Source organism: Puntigrus tetrazona, unplaced genomic scaffold (assembly GCF_018831695.1).
Source record: "Puntigrus tetrazona isolate hp1 unplaced genomic scaffold, ASM1883169v1 S000000001, whole genome shotgun sequence".
NCBI classification, from domain to species: domain Eukaryota; kingdom Metazoa; phylum Chordata; class Actinopteri; order Cypriniformes; family Cyprinidae; genus Puntigrus; species Puntigrus tetrazona.
In genome coordinates this window covers 1,602,960-1,630,637 of record NW_025047681.1, presented here as the reverse complement: position 1 = coordinate 1,630,637, position 27,678 = coordinate 1,602,960, and the positions used below count along the sequence as shown (strand labels likewise).

General features: G+C 39.6%; 2 protein-coding genes, 1 long non-coding RNA gene and 1 pseudogene across 5 annotated transcripts; 3 read left to right on the top strand and 1 right to left on the bottom strand.

The window, feature by feature from the left end:
- The first annotated feature begins 790 nt into the window (after positions 1-790).
- LOC122331713 (interferon-induced very large GTPase 1-like) lies at positions 791-14,317 on the top strand. 2 transcript variants are annotated; one of them, XM_043229215.1, is made up of 2 exons: positions 791-878; positions 9,051-14,317. In XM_043229215.1, the coding sequence occupies exon 2, from the start codon at positions 9,122-9,124 to the stop codon at positions 13,706-13,708; it is 4,587 nt and encodes a 1,528-aa protein (XP_043085150.1). In that variant the 5' UTR covers positions 791-878; positions 9,051-9,121; the 3' UTR covers positions 13,709-14,317. The 2 variants fall into 2 exon arrangements, with proteins under 2 accessions (XP_043085150.1, XP_043085151.1); XM_043229216.1 differs by lacking the exon at positions 791-878 and adding an exon at positions 915-1,486.
- Positions 9,681-16,932, bottom strand: LOC122331742. Its single transcript, XR_006248280.1, has 3 exons — positions 14,989-16,932; positions 9,916-9,991; positions 9,681-9,821 (listed from the first exon to the last, which is right to left on the bottom strand). It is a non-coding gene; the product is annotated as an uncharacterized LOC122331742 (long non-coding RNA).
- A 1,393-nt stretch (positions 16,933-18,325) lies between these two features.
- LOC122331719 (gastrula zinc finger protein XlCGF8.2DB-like) lies at positions 18,326-22,508 on the top strand. 2 transcript variants are annotated; one of them, XM_043229227.1, is made up of 2 exons: positions 18,326-18,375; positions 20,023-22,508. In XM_043229227.1, the coding sequence occupies exon 2, from the start codon at positions 20,028-20,030 to the stop codon at positions 21,123-21,125; it is 1,098 nt and encodes a 365-aa protein (XP_043085162.1). In that variant the 5' UTR covers positions 18,326-18,375; positions 20,023-20,027; the 3' UTR covers positions 21,126-22,508. The 2 variants fall into 2 exon arrangements, with proteins under 2 accessions (XP_043085162.1, XP_043085163.1); XM_043229228.1 differs by having other exon boundaries at positions 18,326-18,389.
- Positions 22,509-25,867: 3,359 nt separating this feature from the next.
- On the top strand, positions 25,868-27,678 carry LOC122331468 (annotated as a pseudogene).

The following is a 27,678-nucleotide window of genomic DNA, read 5'->3' as shown; positions in this document are numbered from 1 at the left end:
ATATCCCTTCTCAGATTAGTCCTATTGCGTTTACAGGTTTTGATTCAGCTCCTTACATTGGCATGCACTAATCACTTCCAGCTGCCGCTAATTACAGCGCGAGTACAAATAAGCAGCGGGTGCAGCGCATATTCAGCTTTTCACTTCGGAGCCGAGCGTAACTGTTCTGCTCTAAAGACAATCCACAAGTGTTGGAGTACGGCGTTACAGCGGAGATCGGTTTCCTGCATCAAGTGGATTGCCACAATCAGGCTGCACTACCCCCCTGTTTGTGTGCAAAGCAGCTATCCCCCGTTGCCTTAACACTAAAAGAGCATTCGCGGGTGCGTCTTTCTAAAGACGACGTTATGTCTGGCAAATTTGACGCGTCTTGCAACCCCTAACACATTTGCTATTCTATAGTCTACGTGTGGAACCGGTATCCTCCTGTGTTCTCACCTCAAACGGGTAGAAACACTGAGAGGCCCGATTTCAGGTTGGCTTGTTAACTGCTCCAGAGCGTCCATACAGTAGACCCTGTCGAGCTCCTCCATTCCCCTCGGCAGCCAGATGTAGCGGAGCATCTGGCACCAGGCCCTCTCGATGAATCCGTGAGAACCGTTGAGGGCTGGGAGCCATGTAAAGTACCCAAAGAGGACTTTATGTGTGTATTTCCACGGCATAGCCTCAGAGCCCTGTGTTTCCTAGGCAGTCCTTTTGCATTAATAAAAATCACCTGACATTGCAGAGAGAAAGTAAAAGTGTTCTGTGTTATTTGTGGTGATGTCAGGTGACATTTCTGAATACTTGCTATAAATAGACACGTTTATCAGAGAACCTACATTTTCTGCTTATAACTGAACTGATGAAAGAGGGAGAGGGAAGCCTTCCATATGCAGGTTTGTCTTTATGAATCAAAAACATTTTGTTTTTCATTTATAATTAGCTTCATACTTCATTTATAAATTTTAGGGCAGGGTTCATCGATGATTAAACAATCTTAAACCCAGATAAACAAAACTTTATATCTTTCTTCTGCTACTAAATACCAACATATTTTTAATGAACAAAAACTTTAAAGTTCAGTGTGATAAGATTAATTTCCTTATTTTGTTTATGATAGAGTTTATGGATTGAATGGTTGATGTGCATGTGTATGAACATGAATTGTCTGATTTGTCTACCATCTTTGAATGATAAAAATGTATTTTTGACCCATGGAGGCAAAATAAGCCAGAATGTGCAAAAGCTAATTTTGAACTAAAAGTGAATATATATGTATATGTGTATATATGTGTGTGTGTGTGTGTGTGTGTGTGTGTGTGTATGTGTATGTATGTATGTATGTGTATCATTTACCTTTTAACCTTTTTTGCATAAACATCCCAAACGAGCCTAATAACGTTCACAAATGGACAAAATTTTGATTAAACCTCAAACACACAAAAAAGAATAAAATTATTGTGGTCACATTATCAGCACATCATCAAAAACATCAGCACCCTAGGTACGTATGATCAAAAGTAGCTCTAAAAAATTATCTGCACTGTTCTTTTGATTGTATATTTATTAAAAATACTAACACACATTGATTAATTCTTTAATCATGGGCAAACAAAAATCGAAATTAAGACATATTTTATGCAGTTATTTTTTTTTTTTTATTATTTATCCTGGCTCTTTCAAGCTTGGTAATGCTGTTTGGATGGTGGCCACCCTGCTCATCCTCAGGGATCACTCTAGTCATAAGAGGAGTGTAGGGTCTTTTCCCGAAATCATCAGTCAGCTCTTTGTTTTTCCACATATTCAGAGAGAGACAATTATCTGGGCAACGTGATGCAAGTTTCTCTACCTCCAAGTATGCAGCCTTATTATTATTGGAAATGAGACCCAAAACCACAGTATCATTTGCAAATGTGATAATAATTGTGGAGCTGTGGGAGGACGTGCAGTCATAGTTGAGTTAAGGCAGAGGTCTATGAGATTAGAAGCTAGCTTTCTGGGGATAATAGTATTGAAAGCTGAGAAGTAGTCAATAAATAGCAGCCTTACATAGTTCCTGTTGTTGCTGTGCTGTAATATGCGTGAGATTGGGGCAATACACAAATTGAAGAGGATCCAAAGTATCAGGGTTGGATGAGCAAATTTTGTTATTTATCAGTCTCTCAAAGATCTGCCTGATTATTGATGGGAGGGCAACATTCAGACAAGATGATTTATTGTTCTTAGGCACAGACATGAAGATTTTTTTAAGTAGGTGGGAAAGATTAAAGATGGGAGTAAACAAATCAGCGAGCTGATCAGTGCAGGACTACAGCCAGAAATTCCATAATTGTCATTTGTTTTAAAGCCTCTGAACAACAACATAATTATCACTGGTCTGACTGCCGCTTTTTGATGTGCTGATGCTTTCTGATCAGAGGCTTGTGGAGACATTTGGTATACATAATAAATATGATTACTAACACTCAAACAATTAAAAAATTACAATGTGTGCACCTTACAACTGAGACCTTATCATAGGCATAATTTCCACTGAGGATGGACATGTTCTTTCCACTTTACAAAAATCACAGGGATCTGAGGATATACCATGGAAATATACACATGGAGTCCTCTATTAGCTCTCAAGGATTCATCAAATGAGGGCCTGGTGCCAGATGCTCCACCACTTCTTGCTTGCCAAGGGGATGGAGGAGCTCAACAGGATCTACTGTAAGGACACTCTGGATCAGTTAACAAGCCGACCAGAATCCGTGCCTCTCAGTGTCTCCACCCGTTTAAGGGGAGAACACAAGAGGATACCAGTTCCACACATAGGGCTATAGAATGTGGTAAACGTGTTAGGGGTCACCCAGCTCTACAGATATCTGCCACGAGGCGCCATGAGCCCACGCCCAGGACAATGCCACACTCCTTGTTGAGTGTGCTCCTAACCTGAGGGGGAAGGACACACCCTGTGCTTGTAAGGCCAGGGTGATGGCATCCACTTTCCAGTGGGTCATCCTCTGCTTGGAGACAGCATTCCCCTTCTGCCGGCCTCTGTGACAGACAATCTTTGTGTCCAGTCAACATAGCATTTTAGTGCTTGGACGGGAAAGAGCAAAGTTCCTCCAGGGGCAGCGCTTGATCTGTAAATGGAATGGTGGGAACCATGGGTATGTAGCCAGGCCGCAGCCCCAGTGTGACCTGGGAATCTGCTGACCCAATCTTTAGGCACAATTCATCGACTGAAAATGCCTGCAGATCCCCTACGCTCTTGATGGAGGCCAATGTGAGCAGGAGCCGTTTTCATTAACAAAATCTTCAGCTTGACTGCTGTCAAAGGCTCAATGGGGCTTGCTGTACTGCTTTTCGGCACTAGAAACAGGTCCCGAGACGGTACGGTTGGAAATTCAACCTCCTGGCCATCCCTGAGGAACCTGATAATCAAGTCATGCTTACCAACATACGTCCCATCTATAGGGTCTTGGATTGCAGCGATAGCAGCCACATTAAAGCCGACTTTAACAGTAGAAGGAGACAGCCTTCAATCCAACTCCTACTCACTATGTGATCTGCTGTAACTGGATGCAATCAGTGCGTGCCAATGTTTTTTGGCTAATTTTTATACACTCAAAGTGGATGGGTCTCGAAGCGAGATCCCAATTCATCTGTCATATCTGATGTGACTTGGAGTGACCAACTGAAAGCTTAAATTACACTTTCAGTTTTTTTTCCTACAGAAAAACAATAAATCAATCTAATCTGTAAAAGAGTCTATTATTTTTTGCATACATTCACAATATCAACAAAACGTTCTGCTTTTGATAAAGAAAATAAACAGGTTTCTAATTTTAAGAAGCCTTAGTTTTCTGTCTCCTCACATTCTCTCTTACCTGCTTCTAGGTCACAGTCACTGATGGGGTCATTATCAGGGGTCATTATCACTGAAAATCAATAGCCATTGTCACTCCTCATTGTCATGTCAAATTTGAAAGAAAGAAAAGGGTCTAAAACAGCATGAACAGAGAGGTTCCAGAAAAAAAACTATATTGAGTATAATAATAATGTATTTTCCTAATGACAATTTTAGGATTGGTTTATACAAACACACAAGGCAAAATAGTTTCTTTACTGTAATAAATGTTACCTCAATTAGGGCTGCATTATTCATATAGTATATTTATTACATGGAAATGACCTAATATAACCTTTTTCGCTAAAGTGATTGTGGTATGTCATTGTCCATATTCTGTATTTCCTGCACATTATAAGCTGAACTGAACTTCGCAAAATGTAGCGAAGTTGAATACTTTAGTTTTATTTTAATTAAAGTAAAAGTACCAAAATTTAATTATACTCAGTGTAGAAAAAATGTAGAAGTATTTGTAATTAGTTACTTTCCCTTCTGACAATCAGCACCAAGATATATCAATGGCAGAAAATGTGCAGTTAAAAGTAAATTCACTTTCATGGTTCACAGAATGTTCTAATCTGCATTATACATTAAGCTAACAGTCTGAAGTTACCTAGTAACCGTTTGTGTTAGCTTAACTTTACTTGAAGGGGTGTGCATAAGACTGACATGACGACACCTTCGTAATTATGACATGACATACAATATCATTTGATCTAACCCTAACATAATCTTACCCCAACCCTTACCCTAGCCCATAATAAAGATATCTCACATAATCATATCTTTCATTAAGTGTCGTTTACTCAATTATGTCACTTTTAATGCAGAGTTATCGTAAACATGCATAAAACCTCCTACAAATTCATGACGTGTCATGTCGTGACTATGAAGGTGTCATGTCAGTTTTATGTAAAGTGTTTGTTAATGTTAGCTCAGTCAACGACAATGTTAGCAAAGCCCTGCATGGTCTCTAAATTGCCTCCTGAGTCCAACCAGAGTCTATTATTTTTCCTTGCTCTACCAAAACTTCTTATAATTGTCATGTCCATGGACTGTTGCTGTTATACAAGCCCTATGTGCTCTGTTTGTGGATCTGGAAATTGTTCTGGAAAGTGTTCTACCACACAGAGGCACCTCTTTGCAACTTGAGAAAATGCACAATGTCCCCTCTAGTTTTGTCTAGAGCCTCGGCAACGTCTGTACTCATAAGCTAAATCTATGGCATCAACTATCCACCTGCTCAACCCCTTCTTAGGGGTAGCAGACGAGCAGTTGATCGCTTTTCCTTCACAAGGCAGCTCTGTGGGCGCACAGTTTAGCTTGTATGGTACAAGTGTGGCCGAGGTTCCGTCTGTACACCTTTCTAGTCAGGAGGCACCATAGTGCATCCTCATCCGGAGCTGTGGAAACTGTGGGTGTGGCCCCTAAGGTTCCGGTCTCTCAACTGAGGTTGTTGAGACCATCCTCCAATCCAGAGCTCCATCTACAAGGAAACTGTATGCCCTGAAGTGGAAACCTTTTACTTCATGGTGTAGAAACCGCCAGCATGACCCAATTAACTGCCCAGTTGGTACATTGCTGGAGTCCTGCAGGCTAGGTTGTCTACGGGGCTCACCCACTCCACCCTGAAGGTTTACGTGGTGGCGATCTCTGCCTACCACGCCTCTCTCAGTGGACTTACAGTTGGTAGAGACCCCCTGGTGACATGTTTCTTCCGTAGTGCGCTGAGGTCGAGACCTCCAGTACAATCCCGAGTTCCAACATGGAAAATGGCTGTGGTGTTAGAGGCCCTCTGTGGGCCACCATTTAAGCCCATAGAGAGATTTTTCACTGTTGTTAGCATTGTGTTCACCACCTTGGGGTGGAGCATTCATTCTCTGGGCCTCGGCCCCTGCCTCTTGACAGGATGTCCGCATCCACATTTAATGGAATATAATGTGGGCTGTCCCGAGATCACACAAGGATCTGGTGTGCCAGCTTGTATAAGGGCCGCAAACACAGATCTCCTTGGTGGTTTATGTAAGAGACCACAGATGTGTTGTTGGTGCGCACCAACACATGTTTGGAAAGAAGTGTTTCAAAGCCCGAAACATGGCCAGCATCTCCATGCAGTTGATGTGCCACATGAGATGACAACCCCTCCACAGACCGTGGGCTGAGCAGTCACTCATGACTGATCCCCAAACAGTGAGAGACGTGTCCGTCGCTTGCGTTAAGCAGCGAAACAGAGCACCCAGCACCGGGCCCTGATGTAGGAAATGCAGGGTTTCCTCCACATGTCTAAGGCACGTACAGAGACATGCTTCTTTTACTCTGGCAGCTGCAGTGAGGATCGACTTGGTCCGAGCAGGAGTCATAAGAGTCATTGGGGTGGAATCCCACACAAAGATAAATGGTTCTCTGAGCTGGAGAAAGCACACTTTTCTTGGTGTTTAGTCTCAATCCCAGACGTTCCATTGTGAGTGAGGACAACATCTTGAAACCTGAAATCTCTTTTGCGAAGAGGGACCACCTTGATGGCTTCCTTCTTTACGAGAGTATCTACTTCCTATTCCATCACCAGAGCCTGGTGAACACCTGTGAAACACGGCAAAAGCAATCTGAACCGGATTCTGTAACCTCCTTTCTACAGTGAGCAGGACCCAACGAGAAACATTCGGCAGTAATTTCCACACTACAAAATGATCTACTAAGACTCTTGTGGTGGCCTCTGGTGGTAAGTGAGGGACTAGGTGGTTGTTGTGACATGGCGCACCAACAGAGGGTGCCACTGCTAGTTCCCTGTCTGAGCCTGATAGCAAGCGTCCAAGCCCTGTTACGTTGGTGGGCAGGAAACATTAAGAGTGATGCTCGCGAGGATCACTAGCGAAGGATATCTCCTTAAAAAGATCCTTCTGGTAAACAAAGCATGCACAATGGCATACGCTCGCAATGAGGACATTTCAAGCAAGCTATTTCAAGCAAGCTTATGTGTCAAAAATGTTTGTCATCCGGCAAGATGTAACGTTTGCACAGATGAACACACATGCTATAGCGGGACTCACCCTCGCCCCTTCTCATTTGCTTAGACATTTTTTTTCTTTTTTTGGAGACACTTTCACGGACACACACACCACACTTTGCTGAATGACAGAAAGCTGAAGACAGCAGCATTACAGGTGCTTTTATGCTTCCTGGCCAATGACGTCCCACCCGTTCATTGGTTTGATTCACACACAATTCAAAGCCGTCATGCTGAAAGGTGTTCCCCTTAGCGTCATCGGCACGGCTCAAGTGAAAGCTGAGTTCTTTACATAACTATGATTGGAATATGTTTCAGTAAAAATGCAATTCAATTAAATGTTTTATTGTGTTTCACTTGTTTATAGAGACATGAAATATAGTATGAAAAATTTGCAGTAAAAGTACAAGTAGTACAAAGTAAATATGCACAAGTCATAGTAACACAATAACAACTAAGGCAAGTAGACTCATAAAAGAAAGACTTGCTCATGCAAATTGATCTCCTCTGCTGAATCAAGCTGTGCATCCAATCTCCTTTTTTGAAGTAATCCAAAACTTACTAGCTGAAATTAGCTTGACGAAAAAGCTTTTTCTATGGAGGTGATTTTGAGATTTACATGTGTATTCATCAAAAAGCACACAAACATGCAAGCTTTTTATATTTTGTTGTTTCAATATGTAATGAACTTGTGCATGAGCCATTGCTATTGACAACAGCAGCAATGAGCAGTCACACTTTCCTTTGCCTTTTATTTAACACAAACTAATGAACATATATATATATTGTCATGAGTGAGGGGTCTGAAGCGTGCGGATCCATTTGGAGGCTTTTATTAAACGAAGGCATGGTCAAAGCAGGCAGGCGTCGAACAGGGCAAACAGGAGTATCAGAGGCAAGGCAACAACAAAATCCAAAAACAGGCGGTGGTCAGGTCAGGCAGCAAACAATCAGAAAATCAGAAGATAGGCAGGGTCAAAACCAGGGAAACAAGAAACCAATAGCAATCCAAAACAATTAAACAGGAGAACAATGCAACCTGCAGGTGAGTGGCCTGCTGCAGTATTTATAGTCCTGGAACAGGAAGTTGTCGCAGAGGGAGTGAATGCAGATCACCCAGAGGTAAGGGCTCCTCTGCTGGCTTGGTGATATATATATATATATATATATATATATATATATATATATATATATATATATATATATATATATATATATATATATATATATATATATATATATATACACTGTTGGGAAAAATCTTCGTTGTTTCCTCCCAGGTTCAGGTCTGTCAATGATGAGACTTACTCTTAAATTTAAAATCTTAAGTTTAATAAAGTCAGAATAATTGAGACTGAGCTCAGGATACAGAACAACTCATGCTCACACTACATTTCACACAATATTTATATTCTTGTGCTTGGGTCTTCCTCCCATTCAGGGTGTCCTTCACAGAACCAGGTGCAGTTGTTTCTTCTCGACCAGTAGATGAGCTCAGTAGTCTCCATATCTTGTTTCTGTAGATAAGACATTTTGTACAGCACATACACACATAATATCAAAATGGAAAAACACATAATATCAAATGGAAAAACACAGAGCCTTTATGAGGCCTGGGCACAGTGCTTCTATTGAGTAAAACCTGTAAAACATAAATCCTTTAAAACATAAATCCCACATAACTCACTTAACCATATCTGATCTGTGCCACATGGAAGAAAAAAAAATAGGAATTGGGTCACTTGGACAATGCAGTGTAAATGCGGCCATTGAGAGACACATTGCATTTCTCGAGATTTCAGGAAGGAGAATAAATGGTTCCTGATGTTTTTACACCTAATTTGTGACCTTAATACTTTTATTTTGCATTTACATGTGTCTTTTCTTCTCTGTATGTTTTTACTGACTTTGCGTAAAGATTTGGGACATGTGGGGGCATGTTTAAACAAGACATTTTAGGAAAGCGTGTTGTTAACATTAGAACAAGAAAAAAAAAAAACCACTATAAAGATAACTTTTCAAGAATAATTCAAAACGACACAAGATCTCTATCACTGAGATCTCTTCCAAACAGAGGTTCAGTGCATAATTAGTTCAGTAGTCCAATTATTTTATTCTGTTAGATTAATTCTTACACCATAGTAAACAAATTGTTAATCTCTTTTTCAGGGAAACTATAAGGAAATTGAAATGGCAGGAATCAGTTCAGATTAACACCTGCAAAAAGAAAAGACATAGAAATGGAGAAGTTATTCCGGAAACTCCATGTTGAAGTCAAGCACTTCAATAAACAAAGAGCTGCAGATGTTCTTCAGATAACTAAACACTCATTAAAATCCCATGAGTTTTATTCTGAAAAGGAGCTGGTTCAGACTTTTATACAAAACTTAATGATGATGAACTACAGAGCAAGATACATTAAAACTCCAGAGACCATCAAACAGTATCAAACACAACAAACAGACAATGACTTATCTGAAGAAGAGAGTGATATTTTTGATGTTTTCAATAACACTTCTCAGTCCGATCCTGTTCACCCAATGGATGTTCAGATGGCTGTGTTTCATTGTGCTGATAGTTTCCTGAAGCAGCTGATGGTGACTAAACTGTCTCAGTGTCAGTACGCTCTGCCTCTGTTTGTTCTTGATCCATTCACACGACAGATTGAGTTTCCTCTCTGGACATTCAGACAAATCAACAAGAGCTGGAAGATGAAAAACACAAAGGGTGAAATCATCAGTCAAAGCCAGCCGATCTACAAGACAAAAACTCCAATGGTGTTTTTCTTCAGATTTGGCCCCGTGTCTTCATCCAAGTCTCAGATGATGAACAGTCTGATCAATGAGAAACACAACACGTTCTTCCACAGGAACTGTCCAGGAAGCAGCAAAACCAGAGTCCTGATGGATGGAGTGGTGGAGATCGCCTGGTACTGTCCTTCTGGAACAGACACAGATAAATTTATTGACTGTGTGGCATTCTGTAATCTACATGGTGATGCAGGAAAACATGAGAAACAACTGCAGATCCTTACTGAAATGGCCTCAGTCAATGTTGTTGTTCTACCACAAATGGACAGGAATGACAGAAATGCAGCAAAAATCCAAAACCTGTACAAAGACATAAAGCCACTCATTTGTCTCATTGATGAGAATAATTCTTCAGTAAGTAAGACAAAGAAAGGAAAATTCAAAATTGGTTTGAAAGACAGAAATCAGGCAGATGTATCTGAAGAACTCAGAAAAGTCATAAATGCTTGTCTCTTAGAATCATCTTCCAGTTTCAGACTTGAAGATGTGTCCAAACACTCAGATATCACAGTAGATGAGGAGGAAGATGATGACTGTAAGAGAGGAAGAGAAGCAGCACAGCAGATAATCAGTCTGCTAAAGGTGAATGAGTTGAGAGAAATCAAAGAATCATTTCTGCCTCATCAGGGAAAACTGTGGCATCAGTGGTGTCAGAACAACAAAAAACTACATCGAACTCAAGGGGATAAGACAGAATGGGGAAAAAACACTGAAATCCGTCACCAACAGCATGAACTTTACACCAGTGACTTCATAAAGTGCTTCATTAAAGAAACTAACTCATGTTATCAAAATCAGAAGATGTTTTTTCTCAAATGGCTCAAAATTCTCCTGGATGAACATACATCAGCTGATCTTTCTGCTCTACATCACGAGTATGATGTAAAATGGTCAACAGTCTTAAAACTAAAAGATAATCATGACAAGTCAAAACAACTTCAGAATGAACAAACTCAACTTGAGAAAATAGCTGAAGAACTTCAGGCTGCAACCTTTGGTTTGGAGCACATAATGAGGGATATCGGACAAATCTATGAATCATGTTTATTTGTGAAGAAGAACAAAGCAGACCTGCAGGTTCACTTCTCTTCTCTCCCGAGTCTTGCAGCAGAGATGATGATCTCTGGATTTCCAATGGAGCTGATGGATGGAGACGCTGTTCATGTTCCTCTGGTCTGGATCTCTGCTCTTTTAGACCAACTAACCCAGAAACTGGGAGACCAGACCAGATTTTTTGTCCTCTCAGTTTTAGGGATTCAGAGTTCTGGAAAATCCACCATGCTGAATGCCATGTTTGGACTTGAATTTGCTGTCAGTGCTGGCAGATGCACCAGAGGAGCTTTCATGCAGCTGGTCAGACTTTCAGATGAGATGAAAACACAGATGGATTTTGACTATATTCTGGTTGTTGATACTGAGGGTCTTCATGCTCCAGAACTAGTTGGAAGATCAACAAGACATCATGATAATGAACTAGCCACATTTGTTGTAGGCCTTGCAAATCTAACACTGATAAACATCCTTGGAGAAAACATTGCTGAGATGCAGGACATTCTTCAGATTGTTGTTCAGGCCTATCTGAGGATGAAGAAGGTCAGACTGAATCCCAGCTGTGTGTTTGTACATCAGAATGTTTTAGACATTACAGCAAAAGAGAAAAACATGGAGGGTAAGCGACGACTGCAGGAGACACTGGATAAGGTGACAAAACTCGCTGCTAAAGAGGAAGGCTGTGATGCAGAATGTTTCAGTGATGTCATTAAATTTGATGTTCAGAATGATGTGAAGTATTTCGCTCAGCTCTGGGAAGGCAGCCCACCAATGGCACCACCTAACCCAAACTACTGTGAAAACATTCAAGAGCTTAAGAAAACTGTTCTATCTCATGCTTCAAAATCACATGGAATGAATCTGACACACCTCAAAGATCATATTAAAGACCTCTGGGAGGCTTTACTAAAGGAACAATTTGTCTTCAGCTTTGGAAACTCTCTGGAGACTGCAGCCTATACTAAACTGGAGAATGAATACAGCAAGTGGACCAATAAACTTCAGAATGCCATGACTGTAATTGAGAAAAAACTGTACAACAAAATAAAAAATAAAACTGTTTGTGAAGTTGATGAAACTGAACTTGAAAGAGAAGTGACTAAGACAAGTAAAAAAGTAGAAAGATCAGTGTCAGAATTTTTTGAGAAAGATGCTTATGCAGAAATACTGAGTAAGTGGAAAACATCATTTGAAACAAAAATCAAAGAGTTTGAAAAAAGCATTGTGAGAGAAACAAAACTGAGATTGAATGAGATTCTGCAGGATCAAGATCTTGAGAAAAAGAATGAAAAGAGAAAACAACTTGAAAACACTCTAATTGAAAAGAGCAAAGAACTTGCCTTAGAACTCAAAGACAAAGCAAATGATGAAGAAACATTGAAGAAGGAGTTTGACTTTATTTGGGAAAAGAGTGTGAAGATCATCACAGATACTGATATACTGAATGATGTGACACAGGTTCTCAGTTGCTGCAAACAGGGCAACAATTACAATAATATTCTTGCTGTGTCAAATTACTCTGAATATGTCATTTTCAGAGAGTATTCAAAAAAGCAATTAACTCTCACCACAGTAGATCAATACCAAATAAAATCTTTTGTCAAAGACGTTGTTCTGAAGACAAACACACTGATTTCATCCTTTAATATTTCAGTGAAGGGCTACAACATCAGCTGTATTCAACAACTAACAGATTGCATCAGAAAGAGTATAAAAGAATATCAGAGAAAATGTGAGAAATATGATTTTCAGGAAGAATTCTTTGTAAATTTGGTTTTTTGCATCTGTAACAGAGCAAAAGACAGTTTCATTCAACAACACAGACTGTTCTGCGAAGCCAACGATCTTGATCTCTATACTGAGAAGAAGAGAGAAGAGTACTATAGTTTCTTCCAGAAACACTGTCAAGGAGCAACATCAATTGCCATTTTTGGTGAAATAATTTGTCAGAAACTTAAAGAACACATTGAGCAGAGTTTCTATGAGAAGACTTCTAGAGATTTGGCAAAAGAAATAAGATCAAACTGTGAATCTCTGAATGGAAACAGATCAAATCTGGAAATACACATTCTGAAGACACTGGCAGAAGAGGAGGATTTTGACAAATACATGAACTATTTTAAAACTCCCAGAGATCACTTGACGAGTTTCATCAGAGATGAAGTCAGTCGGTACATCGCCGGTCAGTTCAGTGTCAGTGTTTTACCAAGGATAGAGGAGAACATTGAACTCCTGCAGCAAAAAATCATAAAAGCAGCCCATGAATCTACTGAACATGTTCAGGAGAAAAGAGGAGATGTTGTTTTGTGGTTGAAGAGTTTCACGCAGCAGCTCTCCGTTCAGCTGCACTTCTCTGAAAAAGACCTCGGTGTAGTCAGACATGATGATTTCAAACTCCTGGAAGATGTGATAAAACAAGAACTTTCTGCTCTAATGTCAGAAATTAGAAGCAGTTTTTCCACAGGGACATTTCCAGTAAATCTGCACTATAAATTCAGACCAGATGAGCTTCTGATTGATCACTTTTGTCATTGCTGTTGGGTTCAGTGTCCGTTCTGTGGAGCCATCTGCACCAACGACACAGAAAACCACAGAGGAGATCACAGTGTTGCTTTACACAGAGTGAATGGAATTAATGGACATTATTTCACAAACACACAAAATCTCTGTGCTGATATTTGCACAACTTTAGTGACAAGTGATCGTACTTTTAGCGTGACCAATAAAACCTTCTATGTTAGAGAATACAGAAGAGCAGGAGGAATTTATGCAAACTGGAGCATCACACATGACCTCTGTGAACTGCCCTACTGGAAGTGGGTTGTGTACAGATTTCGCGGAGATCTGGAAAAACAATACAAAAAAACATTTAATGCACATTCCCATATCCTAAATAATTGGAGGGAATACACAAAACAGGAAGCTATTGAAAGTTTATATAAACTTTATCTGGGCAGTGGACGCTAAATGGATTCTCAATCTCCTCAGATCAGTCAAAGAAAGAGATTTGCACTGCTGACATTCAACAAGTCTAAAAGGGTCCAAATCACACTTCAGCATCCTCCCATTCCACTCTTATGGATCTATATCCCCTTCAGACAAGTCAGTGATGCCTTGTACCATTACAGAGAGCTGGCATAATCTTCCTGGCATAATCTTTATTCAAAATCCAGAATCTCTGACAGTATTGAAGAGTCAGTAGTAAAGTCCTCTTTTTCATCAACATTCAACTGCATCCTATTCAACTGCAAAATGTCAACATCAATCAAGGCCAAATCATGTCAAAACAGGAGGAATGAAGTCCTGAAATAAAATGCATCTATCTTGTGTGGGACCGAGAAGTCAAAGACAAGGAACACCAGCAGTCACTAGAAAAAACCCTTTTAATTAATCTAAAAAAACAAACCAGGCAGACAGAGACAGACCAAAAAAACAAACGCCACCAAAATGGACAACACAACAGCTTATAAAGAGAAAGATGGGCCCATTACAAATTAAGAGGGAAATCAACAACACTTTACATTCTACAAGAGAAATCAAATCAAAAAGATAAACCAGGCAAAAGGAAACACTAAATCATCGCCAAAGAACCTAACCCATAAACAAACAACAAATAGACAACTAAATATAATTGATAAAATCAACAACTTTTCCTTTCACACACCATTCGCCCTTAAATTCCCAGTTTCAACCCGGACTCTAATTTTCGTCACACCAGGAAGCTGCAGTACTTGGGCCTGACAATTGTCGCTACACACCACCGGTAATGATTCAGATCAACGAACAATGGATGGAGCCGGGGGCACGTTTTTGAGATCTTGACTTCTGGCCACCAAACTGACTTAGCATGCTATTACTTAGGGAATGCATAAAAAACTACTCTTTTTGAGTCTATCGAGGAGATGGCTGCATTAAGTTAAGCAATCTATGGGGTAGCCTCTGACTAAGACCTGGACTAGACCAGATGTGTCGTGAGTCTGTTCTGGCCAAACAAGGTCTCTAAGCGACCCAGACTCCTAACGAACGATAAGTTGAAACTAGGAAATATTATAGTTAATTAATGATCCAAATTTAATCACAACTAGAGGGATCAGCAGTTACATTTAAATAAATATAACTAAAATCACGAAAGATTGGAGTCAGATAAAATTATGTATAAGGTCAGTACTATAATTGGAAACACAAAAGATTAATAAATATTAGTGATTTTTAACGAGACGCAAAGAAAAGACCGAACACGCATTGACCTTCGACCCGGGCCTCTGGATTCCGTTCTGCAGGAAAAGGGGGACCCTTACACAGGAATCGTGACCCACTGCCCTAGAGGACACGTTGCCTTCCTTTTTAAAATACATTCAATAACTTCAAAAAAGCGAAAATAATTTTTCCCATTAGCTGGCACCTTAGGACATCAAATGAAACTTTCTGCAGAGAGGTGAACCAAACAGATTTTCAAATAAAAGCATGTTTTTTTTTTGCGACAAAGAGGTCTGAGACAAATAAGGGAACGCAGACACAATGAGGAACAATCGCTTCAAAATAAGAGTCTTTAGAGCCAGACGGACGAAACTGTCCTGGGTGGAGTGCCCTCTGATGGAGTTCGTGGTCACTCCCAGCTGGTGATTGTAACAGTTTAGGGTAAATCAGGGTAAAAAATGTAAAAAATATTTATTCAAATTAATTTGAGTCTTTGTTGGAACTTTTATTCTTGTTTCGTACTTTTATTGACATTATTGTCTGATATATCAATGTTGTTTTGAAGAATTTCTGTGAGGATAAAGAGTCTGGTGCCTCGTCCACAAAGAACTGGATGTTGTTCACAGCTTCCACCTTGCTGAACTCTTGCTGAACTCTTTCCATCACAAACACAGCTGACTGCAGAACCAGTTCAGACCGATTTAGAAGGTCTAATGCTAAATTTAGTTTTATGTCTAACACTTTTTACAGAGCAATAGAACAACGAGCTACCAAAAAAAAACCTATATCTGACTATGTCTGAGTTTTATTCTAATTTACATCCGGTGTAAAATAGAGGAGCTAACTTTTGGGGTTTAAATGAGGAAATGAATTGCTAAGTATCGTAACTATAGAAGCTTCTTATAGAAACAGTTGCAACAAATTTGAATTATTTAGGTATTTTTTTCTTTAACTTGAGAACAAATGCTTGCAGGAAGCCTGACAATAACAGAAGGAAAGAGAACATTTAAATCAGCTCGAGTATTACCAATTGGTTTAATAATTACGATTGTCACAGAATATGTTTTCAGTTGAAGTGTGTGAGAACGTTTTACTTACTTTAGTGACAAAAGTTGAGTCGAAATACTATCTTTTCAACTTTCAAAAAGATATGCAACCTTTGCCGATTTAGAATTTTAACTAAAAGAATGGATAGCTGTAAAATGTAAAGAATACAGTAAGATATGCATCCATATTTATAGATTTTAAAGCAATGTGTTTGTTCAGAAATAGACTTTGTATACGTGGTTTGGGGGAGTATTTCCTCGTTGGTCATATGTGAGCAGCTGGAAAGACAAGAAAAATATGTATGTTAGATGAAATATGATTTTCTATGATTTAATGTTGACATTAAGTGACTGCATGATGGAAATTTCCAGAGCAGATGTGTGTGCATATCTTCAAGGATTGCTGGGTCTTTCATATCTTGGACTGTTTTCATATCTTAGTTCCTGCTTATCGCGTACCAAGGCCGCTTTCTCGCAAGTTTTGGGAACACAGTCTTAATGCCAGAACTCAACCTTGGACGAGTCACGCTATGATGATAGGACGCTCCACTTTGTAACATGGTGTGTTTTCTGATCTTTTCACAATAAGGAGGTTTTCTGGTGGGGCTTTCAGATGCAAACCAAGGCAGACTGGACGGTTTTGTTTCGCTTGCAACTCGCGAGCTCTTTGAAAATTAGAAACAAATTGTCGTGTCTTTATTTTAACAAGAGTGACTCCAGCGGGAAAGAAGCTTAAAGGAGCATCCAGACCCAACAATGTATTATGCATAAACCTTACATAGTTAAACTAATAGAAATATTTTTTAAATATATACTGTATGCTTGTATTTATACATTGTTGTTAAAGGCAGTCCTGCATGTTCAAAAATTGAAGAAAGTTTTTTTCCAATAAACTGAAGTTTTATTAATCAGATATAAAAGTTACAGTGCACTGGCTTGTCAGATGAACTCCTCACACCACATCATCACAAACACAAGCTGCATATTTGTTAGAATTTAACGTCAATCTTCAATCTTCCCCCAGCCACCAGTCTTCTTAGACCACGCTTATCTGACTCCATCTTGTTTTCCTGGTATTTGCACAAAATCTCATCCTAACACTCTTAATAAACATCATGCCCATTTAAACCATTAAACAACACGCTTGTGATTATACTAATGCATATAAATTCTTAAAATAATGCCATCACATTCCACTTCTTCGGCTATTCTCATTCAGTGTGTGCTTTGTGACTTGGTTTAACTCTCAGAACATCTCATGCTGTCTTACTACACGTACACACTGAGCTAGTTCTACTCACATTAGTAAGTCGCACACACACTCTATACTTCTGTATTACTTCTGTCTTTTAGTAGCAAGCACATGTCATGGCACACAGCATATGATAAAAGATATGATGAATAAAATGAGATGAATAAAACGAATATATGAGTACAATGTCTAAAGTTCATATTAAAAACGTATGCTAAAATTACACAGTAATATAATACTCTTAGATTTGGTATTTTCATTTTAGTTAAATTAATATTTTTGCTCGAACTTGCTAATCGCGCTTGCTAGTTGAACTCGGTAATATATGTTTGTAAAAGTTCACATTGATATTGCAGATGAAATGTAACACAGATAATGAATGTATACATTCTATATATTAAGTTAAGAGATCCACCCTTTCGAGATATTATGCATTTGAGATATACATATTCTAATCTCACATACTATTTAGGGGGGATGGTATGAACATTGGGATGCGGGCAAAGTTCCTCTCAAATTGACAAATTTCTTCTTAAAAAATAATGACGCATAAATAATGCAAACTGGTCATTGGGGATAATTATGTAAAAGATCAAAATGGCAAAGAATGCATTAAAACAATAATGACTTCTTTGAATTATGTATACACGGACAATAATTAAATGTATTTTAATTTCTAAAGGGGAAAAAGTAATAATGTACTAACATGCAACAATTTTTTAGATTATTCAAAGCACATTTTCAGGAAAGGCACCAATAAAAGTCGTCTGTAGATATTTGCAGTAGTATATTGTTTCGATGCACTAAAATCTATTTAAATCTCAGTGGTATTTAGCATGCTTTTGCAATTGAACTTAAATATTAATAAAGTAGAAATTTGAATTAGTGTACTTCTACTGTATAAATGAAATACCAACAAGTACATTTGTAATACATAAAAAGGGTATTCAGGTATATTTCTCTGGTAATTAGTGACAGAATTTTCATTTTTGGGCGAGCTATTCTTGAAGCTGCTTCCCCCGAGGGGAGGAGAAAGTGCTCAGGAAGTGCGTTCCGAAAGTGAAGTGTAAGCAGACACCTTTTGGAGGATCCTGGTTGAGTTTGCTGAAAAGAAGCTGCAGCAGATCTTCTGAACAGCGGTGAGCAATTCAAGGTATTTTACTTATTTGCTGTGTGTATCCTTCTCTGCTGTCTCGGACTTGTTGTTGTTGGACTCGTCACATGTTCTAATTCAAGTCTAGCTCTTTTTTTTCTTTCAAAACTAAAACCGCTGATGGCGCACACTTGTTCATTAAAGTGGTAACGTCATCGGTTTAATTCACTATTTTTCTCAGATCCGTGGATGAATAGTGAGTTTAAATGAACAGCGTTTCATTTAATCTCACTTCTGATTAATTGAATGCATCTCTGCTGAATAAAAATAAACATTTATTGTAAAAAAAAAAAAAAAAAAAAGTGGGATGGAGCTGTGGTGAGTATAGGAGGCTTTTTCAAAGATGCAAAAACATCCTCCTGACCCCATATTTTGAAACAGTTGCGAAAACTACTTTACAATGTCAACCTGCTTTGTATTTTTACTATAATAGTAATATATGTGAATGGGCTATGTTTTGGATAAGTGTCCGAATTCACTCTCGTTTCCATTCACGCCTTCAAGTGAACTGAATGAGTGGACTAATGTAAGGAATAGTGAACGAGGGTATAGGGAACATTTTGGATACAGTTTGGTACGTATGACAATGTTCCCTTGTCAAAGTGAACTGAACCGAGAAGAAAATGCAACATTGTAACTAACAAAGGTTCTTGTTCCTGAACAAAACAAACCATCTGTGTGAAAACGCACAGCCGCCAAGCTATACACGTTAGTTTGAACCTAAAGAACGCCGGTGTGATTTGTCACAGCTTTCACATGAGCTGTAATTTGCTGATTGGTCAGTTTGAATGTCGCACATTTGGTTTTTAGTCACGTGGTCATGGAAGGGATAAAAGAGTAACCATAAGAAAATACTGTTTCGTTCATTTCTTTCTCCCACATATTGAGCTATATTTGCTAATTTCCGTTGTTGTATAAGTCAAAGCGGGTGGTAATAGACTCGGGTCTGTATTTATGAAAAATCTTGCTCTTAGTGACAAAATTCTTAGAAATGTGTGTTTCCCTCTCAAAATGTAAAGAAAATATCCTAGTAAAGAAATAAGTAATTCAGAAAGCATTTTAACCCTTAAGAGAGGTATTAAGGTCCGAAATCGTTAGGAGTACGGACGAGGACTTTTAAAATACTTAAGAGTTTAACGGTAAAGAAAATGGATGAAACATGAAAATTCACAAAATTCGTACTCTACAACCTGAAAAACACTACATTTTCTTCACATTTTGCAGATGCTAAGACACTGCTTTCAAAACTGATGAAAGCACGCTCAAAAGAACAATGGCAAACTTTTTTCTGCAGGGATTCTATTGAAATCTTATTGAATAATAATAATTCCAAACACAACTAAATGCAATTTTAGTTGAAACCTAAATTAACAGTTAATTTATCTCATTGACAAATGTATTATTATTGTACATTGTGGAAAAACAGTAAAATAAATGAATTACAAAAGTAATAAAGTATATATATTTTTTTTAAATAACAGCTGTATTTTGAGATTTGTTCATTACAGCTTAGAAAAATATTTAAAATATTAACAATTTCTCTTGTACTCTAAGTTTGTCAAACTAAATATTAAAACCTATGTGACGGTTTTATTTTAATATTCTGAATTTAATTTTTTTTGTTTTGCTACAGAGCCGATGGAGGAGAACAAGGAGAGTGAAGATCTGCGTGAGGAACATCATGACAAACCTGGAGAAAAACCTTTCAGTCACTCAAAGGCTAAAAAGACATTTTCAAAGAAAAGAAGAGCCGAGAAAACTTTCCCCTGCGCTCAGTGCGGGAAGAGCTTCAAACGTGAATCAAGTCTTGAGATCCACATGAGGATCCACGCTGGAGAGAAGCCATTCGTGTGTGTCCAGTGTGGAAAGAGTTTCATGGACAAGTGGAAACATAAAAGACACATGAAAATCCACACCGGAGAGAAACCGTTTACATGTGATCAATGTGGGAACAGTTTCGTGGATTCGGCGTACCTTAAGATTCACATGAGGATCCACACTGGAGAAAAGCCCTTTACTTGTGATCGGTGTGAAAAGCGATTCTCAACCAAGCAAAGTCTTGAGCTTCACTTGAGGGTTCACACTGGAGAGAAACCATTCATGTGTGTACAGTGTGGAAAGAGGTTCTCGGGAAAAACAAACTGTCAGCGTCACATGAGGATCCACATCGGAGAGAAGCCGTTCATGTGTGTTCAGTGTGGGAAGAGGTTCTCGAGAAAAACAAACTGTCAGCATCATATGAGGATCCACACCGGAGAGAAGCCGTTCATGTGCGAATGGTGTGAAAAGACATTCTCAGTTAAAAAAAACCTTAAAGAGCACATGAAAATCCACACCGGAGTGAAGCTGTTCACATGTGATCAGTGTGAAAAGGCATTTTTCTGTTCGTCAGACCTGAAGAAACACCAGAGAGTCCATACGAAGGAGAAGCCGTATTCATGCTCTGAGTGTGGAAAGAGTTTTTCACAGCTCCAAGGTTTACGTAGCCACGAGAAAATACACACTGGTGTGAGAGAGTACATGTGCTTCGAGTGTGACAAGACTTACATTTCGGCGAGCCATTTAAAGCAGCACCAGATGATTCACACTGGAGAGAAACCTTACAAGTGTTCACACTGTGACAAGAGATTCAATTTGTCGTCCAATCGGAAAGCGCACGAGAGGACCCACAGCAGAGAGAAACCGCACACGCGTGTGATCAGTGCGGAAAGAGTTTTACTGTTAAAAGATGCCTGAAGCTACACATGAGGATCCATGCGGTGCAGAAACCAGTTAGTGAAGAAACCAGTTAGCTTCCTAACAGTCAGGATGATTGACCTGGACATTTTGTTTGGCATTATACTGCCACAGAAAGCACACGTACGTCTGCAAGATGTCTGTTAAAGATCTCTTGATCTGGAAAGCATCTGCTGTCTACAAACGTCTGGCAGACATCTTACAGATGTCAGTTTTATATACATTCTAAATCATAAACATCTTAAAGACATCTAATTGATGTCTATTTGACATCTAAAAGGAAAGATACCGCAGATGAGCGAAGACTCTAAATAATACGTTTTGCTGATGGAAATGTAGACATCTATCAGAGGCAGGTTTTTGAACATGTAAGCTTTTCTCGCTGTTCTAAATGATGACGATCTGTGCTGTTTTACATGACGTTAATTAGGAGAACCAGAGTAGAGAGCTGACACCATTCATTTGCGCAGTTCACGATCATTTACGATTAATAGGTTTCACACCCACGTTTTCTCTTCAGTCTATAAATCACTCGTACGCATATTCGCAAAATGATCACAAGATCATTGAGGCCCCAGATAATTCATTCATAGCATTACAGCAGAAAAGACCATTTATAAGGGAAAGAGAACCTTGTAAGAATAGGCCTTAATGCTTTTTAAAGGGACACATCTGGACACATCTGTATTTTTTAACTTGAGCCAACGAATAATAATTTGTTTGTAATTTACAGTAAAGAAATCCACACTGTAGACTTTCTAACGATGACACTGGATGAGCTTTGTGTTTATACATCCCTGTCATTATATTCTTCTACTTTATACTGTTCAGTGCTTTGATGCAACCTGTGTTGTTAAAAGCGCTATATAAAATAAAAATGATTGATTGATTGTTTAATGTGCATGCGCTGGCCTTTGCCTAATTCGTCAAAACAAAAATTAATTACTTGAGCTCTTTATGGTAAATATTTAGATTGAAGTTGAGTTGTCGCTCACTTGCAATGAAATCAGTTAATGTTGCCCTTTCAAAGTGGCTCCCGCCTTCTGAATGTTTGCCATAATTACCGCATCTTTCAGATTCTGCGAACCATGCAAAGCAAAAGGCTAACAGGCACGCAAAGAAGTACAGTTCCTAATGCAGGTGTGAGTTATCGTCATCTATTTTTGAGTGATTGCAATGCATTCTAAATATTGACTTGTTCTGTCAACCAGCGTGATTTCTGGACAAGTCATTCTCAAGTTTATAACAAGTTTAAATGAGCATGAGCGCAGTTGATGCAACACTTCGAGTTTGATGGTACAATAAAATAACGAATTGTGATAATAAATTGTATTTTACACAATAAACTACAGAATTTTTTGAATGTGATGCTACTGTACTGTATTCCATTATCTATGCTAAGCTATGCTACAATCGCTATTGCCAGACCCAGAGATCAGGTGAATAGATTCGAAAAAGGTAAAACTCAACTTATTAACTCTGGTGGAATTGGAGGATAAGCCTAGAGCGTTCCTTTGAATATGACAAATGTGTGTTGGTATTGAAAGAAATGATCAATTTTTCATTTAAAGCTAGTTTGCTGTTGATCACTCTTGATGTCACGTCCAGCTTGGTTCAGCTCAAGTAGTATCTTTCGGGCTGGGAATCGATTCAAAAAAGAGTCGATTCCGAGGCACTGGAATTGATTCCATCGAGGGCTAATTACAGCTGCCGTCATATGAAGTCTTGTGAGGGATGTTTATTACAGACGAACATACTTTATTCATTGAACACCTACTTAGTCTTAGTCTCATAGAAAGGCTTGGAGGGGTCCGGACAATTTTTAATATAACTCAGATTGGATTCATCTGAAAGAAGAAGTCACATACATCTAGGATGCTTCAAAGGTGAGTAAAACATACCCGCGTCCTACCACAAAAAAAATAATTTTTTAAATAAAAACACTTCTACAATATTGAACCTGTTGACTCGCACCAGGACTTCAGCGTGTTGAGAAACTCTTTGTTTGCATGTGTGATTGTGGGATAATGTTTTAACTTAATAGTTATGCAGTAAGAGTTCAATTTTCGCCTATGAAGATAGAGAAAAAATTGTGCCAAAAAAAAAAACCTTGTGGAAACAAAGACTTTTGAGGTGACAATTACATGAAGTTATCATTATATCCAGTAGATGGCTCTGCTGGATCACTCAATAGCTCAGTTGGCATTTCCTTGAATTTAATATATAATGATTGTTATAACTGACTCACGCGAAAAACACTAACTACAAAATCAATCTCTTATTTGCACCATGTGTATTCGTTTAGTCTCTCTTTGATTATATTAGGTATTTTCACAGTTCAGTCAGTGTCTGGGCTTGTATGTATGAAGTGGACTTAAAAAAGTATTGGTGAATGACTTACCTCTTGTGTATCTCCTTAAGTCCCAACTGTCTCCAGTGTCTCCGCTCTGTGGTTGTGGTGCGTGGATCTCCTTCGTCTTCCCAGTTCTCCTGGTTCCCGGAAAAGAAAAGAACTTCTGTTAAAGACTTTCAAAGGACTATACACTCACCCGATTCCTCTGCCATAGCTTTTCAATCTGTGCAAATAAACTTCATCATTTTACCTACCTCCTGCGTGAGCTTGCTTCCGGTACAGTTATGATATATTAATATGAATAATCTCTCTCAAATTGTTTTGTAGTGGGTGTTTTATTTTTATTTTTTAAGCTATTGAAGTGGAAAGTGTGTCATTGAAGTTATAAATTATACATATAGAGCAAACTATTGTGCGAGAGGATATGTAGTAAGAGTTACAAAAATAATGATGAAATACATGAAAATAATGAAAATGTAGGAAATAAGGAGATTAGTTTTCAAACATTGAAACGTCGAAGAAGTAACGTGGGTGTTGTATCACAGATCTTTAGAAAATAGGAAGGAGGAAGTAAAGTGATGTCATCAGTTTAATTTTTTTGATTTTAATTATATTTATTCTGCATTTTGTTTTTGACTGCTGTACATAGCCATGGAATGAGCAGTTTTGTGTATTTATAATTAATATAAGTTATAAGTTGATCACTTGTCATTTGAAATACGGGACTAAGTATGTACAATAATTTATTTAAAACAATAATTTTCGTAAAAAATTTCCATCGGGAAGCTATTTGTAGGCCTTACTCTTAATCTGAGTTTATCTTAACTAGCAGTGACGGCAACATGCAGAATCTTTAATTAGACAAATATTTTGTATCTATTTTTGCTGGAAAAATATTAACTGTATATGACGGTTGACCATCTCAGGTGATTATGTGCGTTAGTGAAATTTGAGTTCATCTTATATGATCTTTTAGACATACTGAAAGCAACAACGGACCGTTTAGCTCAGATTTAACATGTTTTAGTAAATTAAATGTGACTGATAAAACTGTGAACTCACTGCGAGCCAGTGTATTCCATAACATCTCAGGTTACAAATGTAACCATGGTTTCTCTAGGGAACGAGACGCTCCCTTCACAAATGCTTTGGGAACGCCTTCAGTGTGAGCCGCTCTGAACCCACGTGTGAAATCTGACCAATGGAGGGGAGCGACGTCATGGACGAGATGACGTCACCGACCAGGAAGTATAAAGTCACGCTCTGCGAGGCCTGCGCCAGCCTCTGTAGTGAAGTAAGCGCCGGGTGTGGGAAGTATGGCATCGGGACACAGCGTCTCGTTCCCTAGAGGAATTTGTAACCTGAGACGTTCCTCTTCAGGAACTCGAGCTGCGTCATAAACGCTTTGGGAACGAGATGCCCACGCCGCCATAGTTCCAAGGCCCTGCCTGAAAAGGGGTCCTCAGACCACCCATCAGGATAAGACAGAGGAGCCAGGGGCGGCCCTCATGTCTAGATTTGTAAAACGGGCAAAAGTGGAGGGCGTGGACCACCCAGCAGCGTTGCAGATGTCCCCGAGGGGCACACCGCTAAGATAGGCCTTGGAGGCCGCCATACCCCTAGTTGAGTACGCTCTGACCCCGAGAGGGCATGGGAGTGCAGAGGCCTCATAGGCCAGGTGGATAGCCTCAACTATCCACCTGCTAATAGTCCGCTTAGCAGCAGCACCACCCCTGTTTGTCGGACCAAAACAAATGAGTAAGTGGTCCGACCTCCGCAGAGACGCAGTTCTGCGCACATAAGTGTCCAGTGCTCGCACTGGACACATGCAGTTGGACTTTTGCTGGTCTAGGTCCTGGAAGGGGGAGGACAGAAGGCCTGCAGTATGATCGGTTGCGGTGTAACAGAGGGCACTTTAGGTGTATAAGCCACTCCTGGGTATACAAAAGCCTTGGCCATGCCTGGGGCAAAGTCCAAGTAAGTAGGGGCCACTGAGAGGGCCTGTAGATCTCCCCACCTCCGAAGAGAGGTGATGGCGAGGAGAAATGCTGTCTTATAAGATAAGACAGGTAAGGGAACCTCTTCGAGGGGCTCGAAGGGTGCCTTACACAGAGCCTCTAACACACATGTGTCAAACTCACGGCCCGCGGGCCACATCCGGCCCGCCTTGTAATCATATCTGGCCCGCAAGATCATTTTACATTATTGTTATTCATGGTCCATCGATATAAAGCGCTGATAACACAATACTGCACAGAACTACAGATCCCATAATCATTATGGCATAATGCAACGCTTCAGCTGCCTTGCCGCGTACTTCTCGCGTCAATTAAGTCTAGCTATTACAAGATATTATGAAGATAGCCGTTAGCCGAAGATTCCAGTCACGATGCCAAAAAGAAAAGTTGATTCTGAAAACAGAGCCTTTAATAACCGATGGGAGGCTGAGTATATGTTTAGTGACATTGCCGGTAAACCCGTATGTCTCATTTGTGGAGCTAATGTGGCTGTAATTAAAGAATTCAATATAAGACGGCACTTTGAGACAAAACAAGGATAACCTGAAAGACCTGGATTCAGAGCAGAAGAAACCGAAAGCAGAAGAGTTAAAGAAGAATCTAGCATTCCAGCAGACGTTTTTTACCCGTGCAAAATCACAAAGTGAAGCTGCTGTGAAAGCAAGTTTTATCGTGGCAGAGGAGATCGCCAAATCAGCTCGGCCATTTACGGAGGGAGAATTTTTGAAGAGCTGCATGATCAAGGTGTTCAACGTGTTATGTCCAGACAAAAAGCAGATGCTGGCAAATATAAGTCTGAGTAGAAATACAGTTGCTGATCGAATTTGTGAGATGGCCACTGATCTAAGAGCACAGTTGAGTGAAAGAAGCAAAGACTTTATTGCCTACTCTCTTGCTGTGGATGAAAGTACTGATATGACTGATACTGCACAACTGGTTATCTTCATCCGTGGCGTAGACTCCAATTTGTGCGTAACAGAGGAAGTAATGGACATTAAATCGATGCACGGGACAACGACTGGAAAAGACAGTTTTGAAAACGTATGTCAAAGTGTAACCGACATGAAACTGCCCTGGGACAAACTTATTGGACTTACAACTGATGAAGCGCCGGCTATGTGCAAAAAGTGAACTAGTGGGAAGGATGCGAATGAAGATGCAGGAGGAGAACTGTACTGGAGAGTTAACAGCATATCACTGCATCATACACCAGGAAGCACTATGTGGCAAAGTCCTGAAGATGGACCATGTAATGAGCACTGTAACGCAAACCGTAAACTTTATCTGAGCTAAAGGGTTAAATCACCGGCAGTTTCGGTCCTTTATGCGGGAGATAGATTCAGAGTTTGCCGACATTCCCTATCATACAGAGGTGCGTTGGCTAAGTCTGGGGAAAGTTCTCAACAGAATTTTTGAGCTCAGCAACGAAATCTGTCAGTTCATGGACAGTAAAGGAAATGACTCCACCATTTTGAGGGAGGAAAAATGGAAGTGTGAGTTGGCGTTTCTGGCTGACATAACAGCTCATATTAACGCCTTAAATCTGCAGCTCCAGGGACGTGACCGCATGATTACTGACATGTATGACGCAGTGAAGGCATTTCAAGTGAAGCTGCTTTTATGGGAGACACAAATGCAACAGTGCAACTTGCCTCACTTTCCCTGTTGCCAAGTAATGTTGAACCAAGTCAGCACAAATGTGTTCCCCAAAACGCACTTTGCCGACAAACTGAGCACACTACGCACTGAGTTCGCATGGCGTTTTAGTGACTTTGAAGCACAAAAAAAGAGTTTTGAGTTGCTTCGCAACCCATTTGCCGTCGATGTTGAAACTGCACCTGCGCAGATTCAGATGGAACTGATTGAGCTGCAGTGTAATGGGACACTGAAGGCAAAGTACGACACTGCAGGACCCGCACAGTTCATTCACTCCATCCCTACATCAATGCCTCAGCTCCGTCTTCATGCGGCTCGAACCTTGTGCATGTTTGTGAGCACATATCTGTGTGAGAAGCTTTTCTCAGTGATGAAGATTAACAAAACAGCACACAGAAGTCGTCTCACTGATGAGCACCTGCTGTCCATCCTGAGAATCTCCACAACACAGGATTTTACACCAAACGTAAACAAACTCGTTGCCAAAAAAAGATGCCAGGTATCCGGCTGCGGTCAGAGCATATAA

Bases quoted from the DNA above. Each gene is read 5' to 3' on its own strand.
- LOC122331713 (XM_043229215.1), top strand. From the start codon at position 9,122: ATGGAGAAGTTATTCCGGAAACTCCATGTTGAAGTCAAGCACTTCAAT.
- LOC122331719 (XM_043229227.1), top strand. From the start codon at position 20,028: ATGGAGGAGAACAAGGAGAGTGAAGATCTGCGTGAGGAACATCATGAC.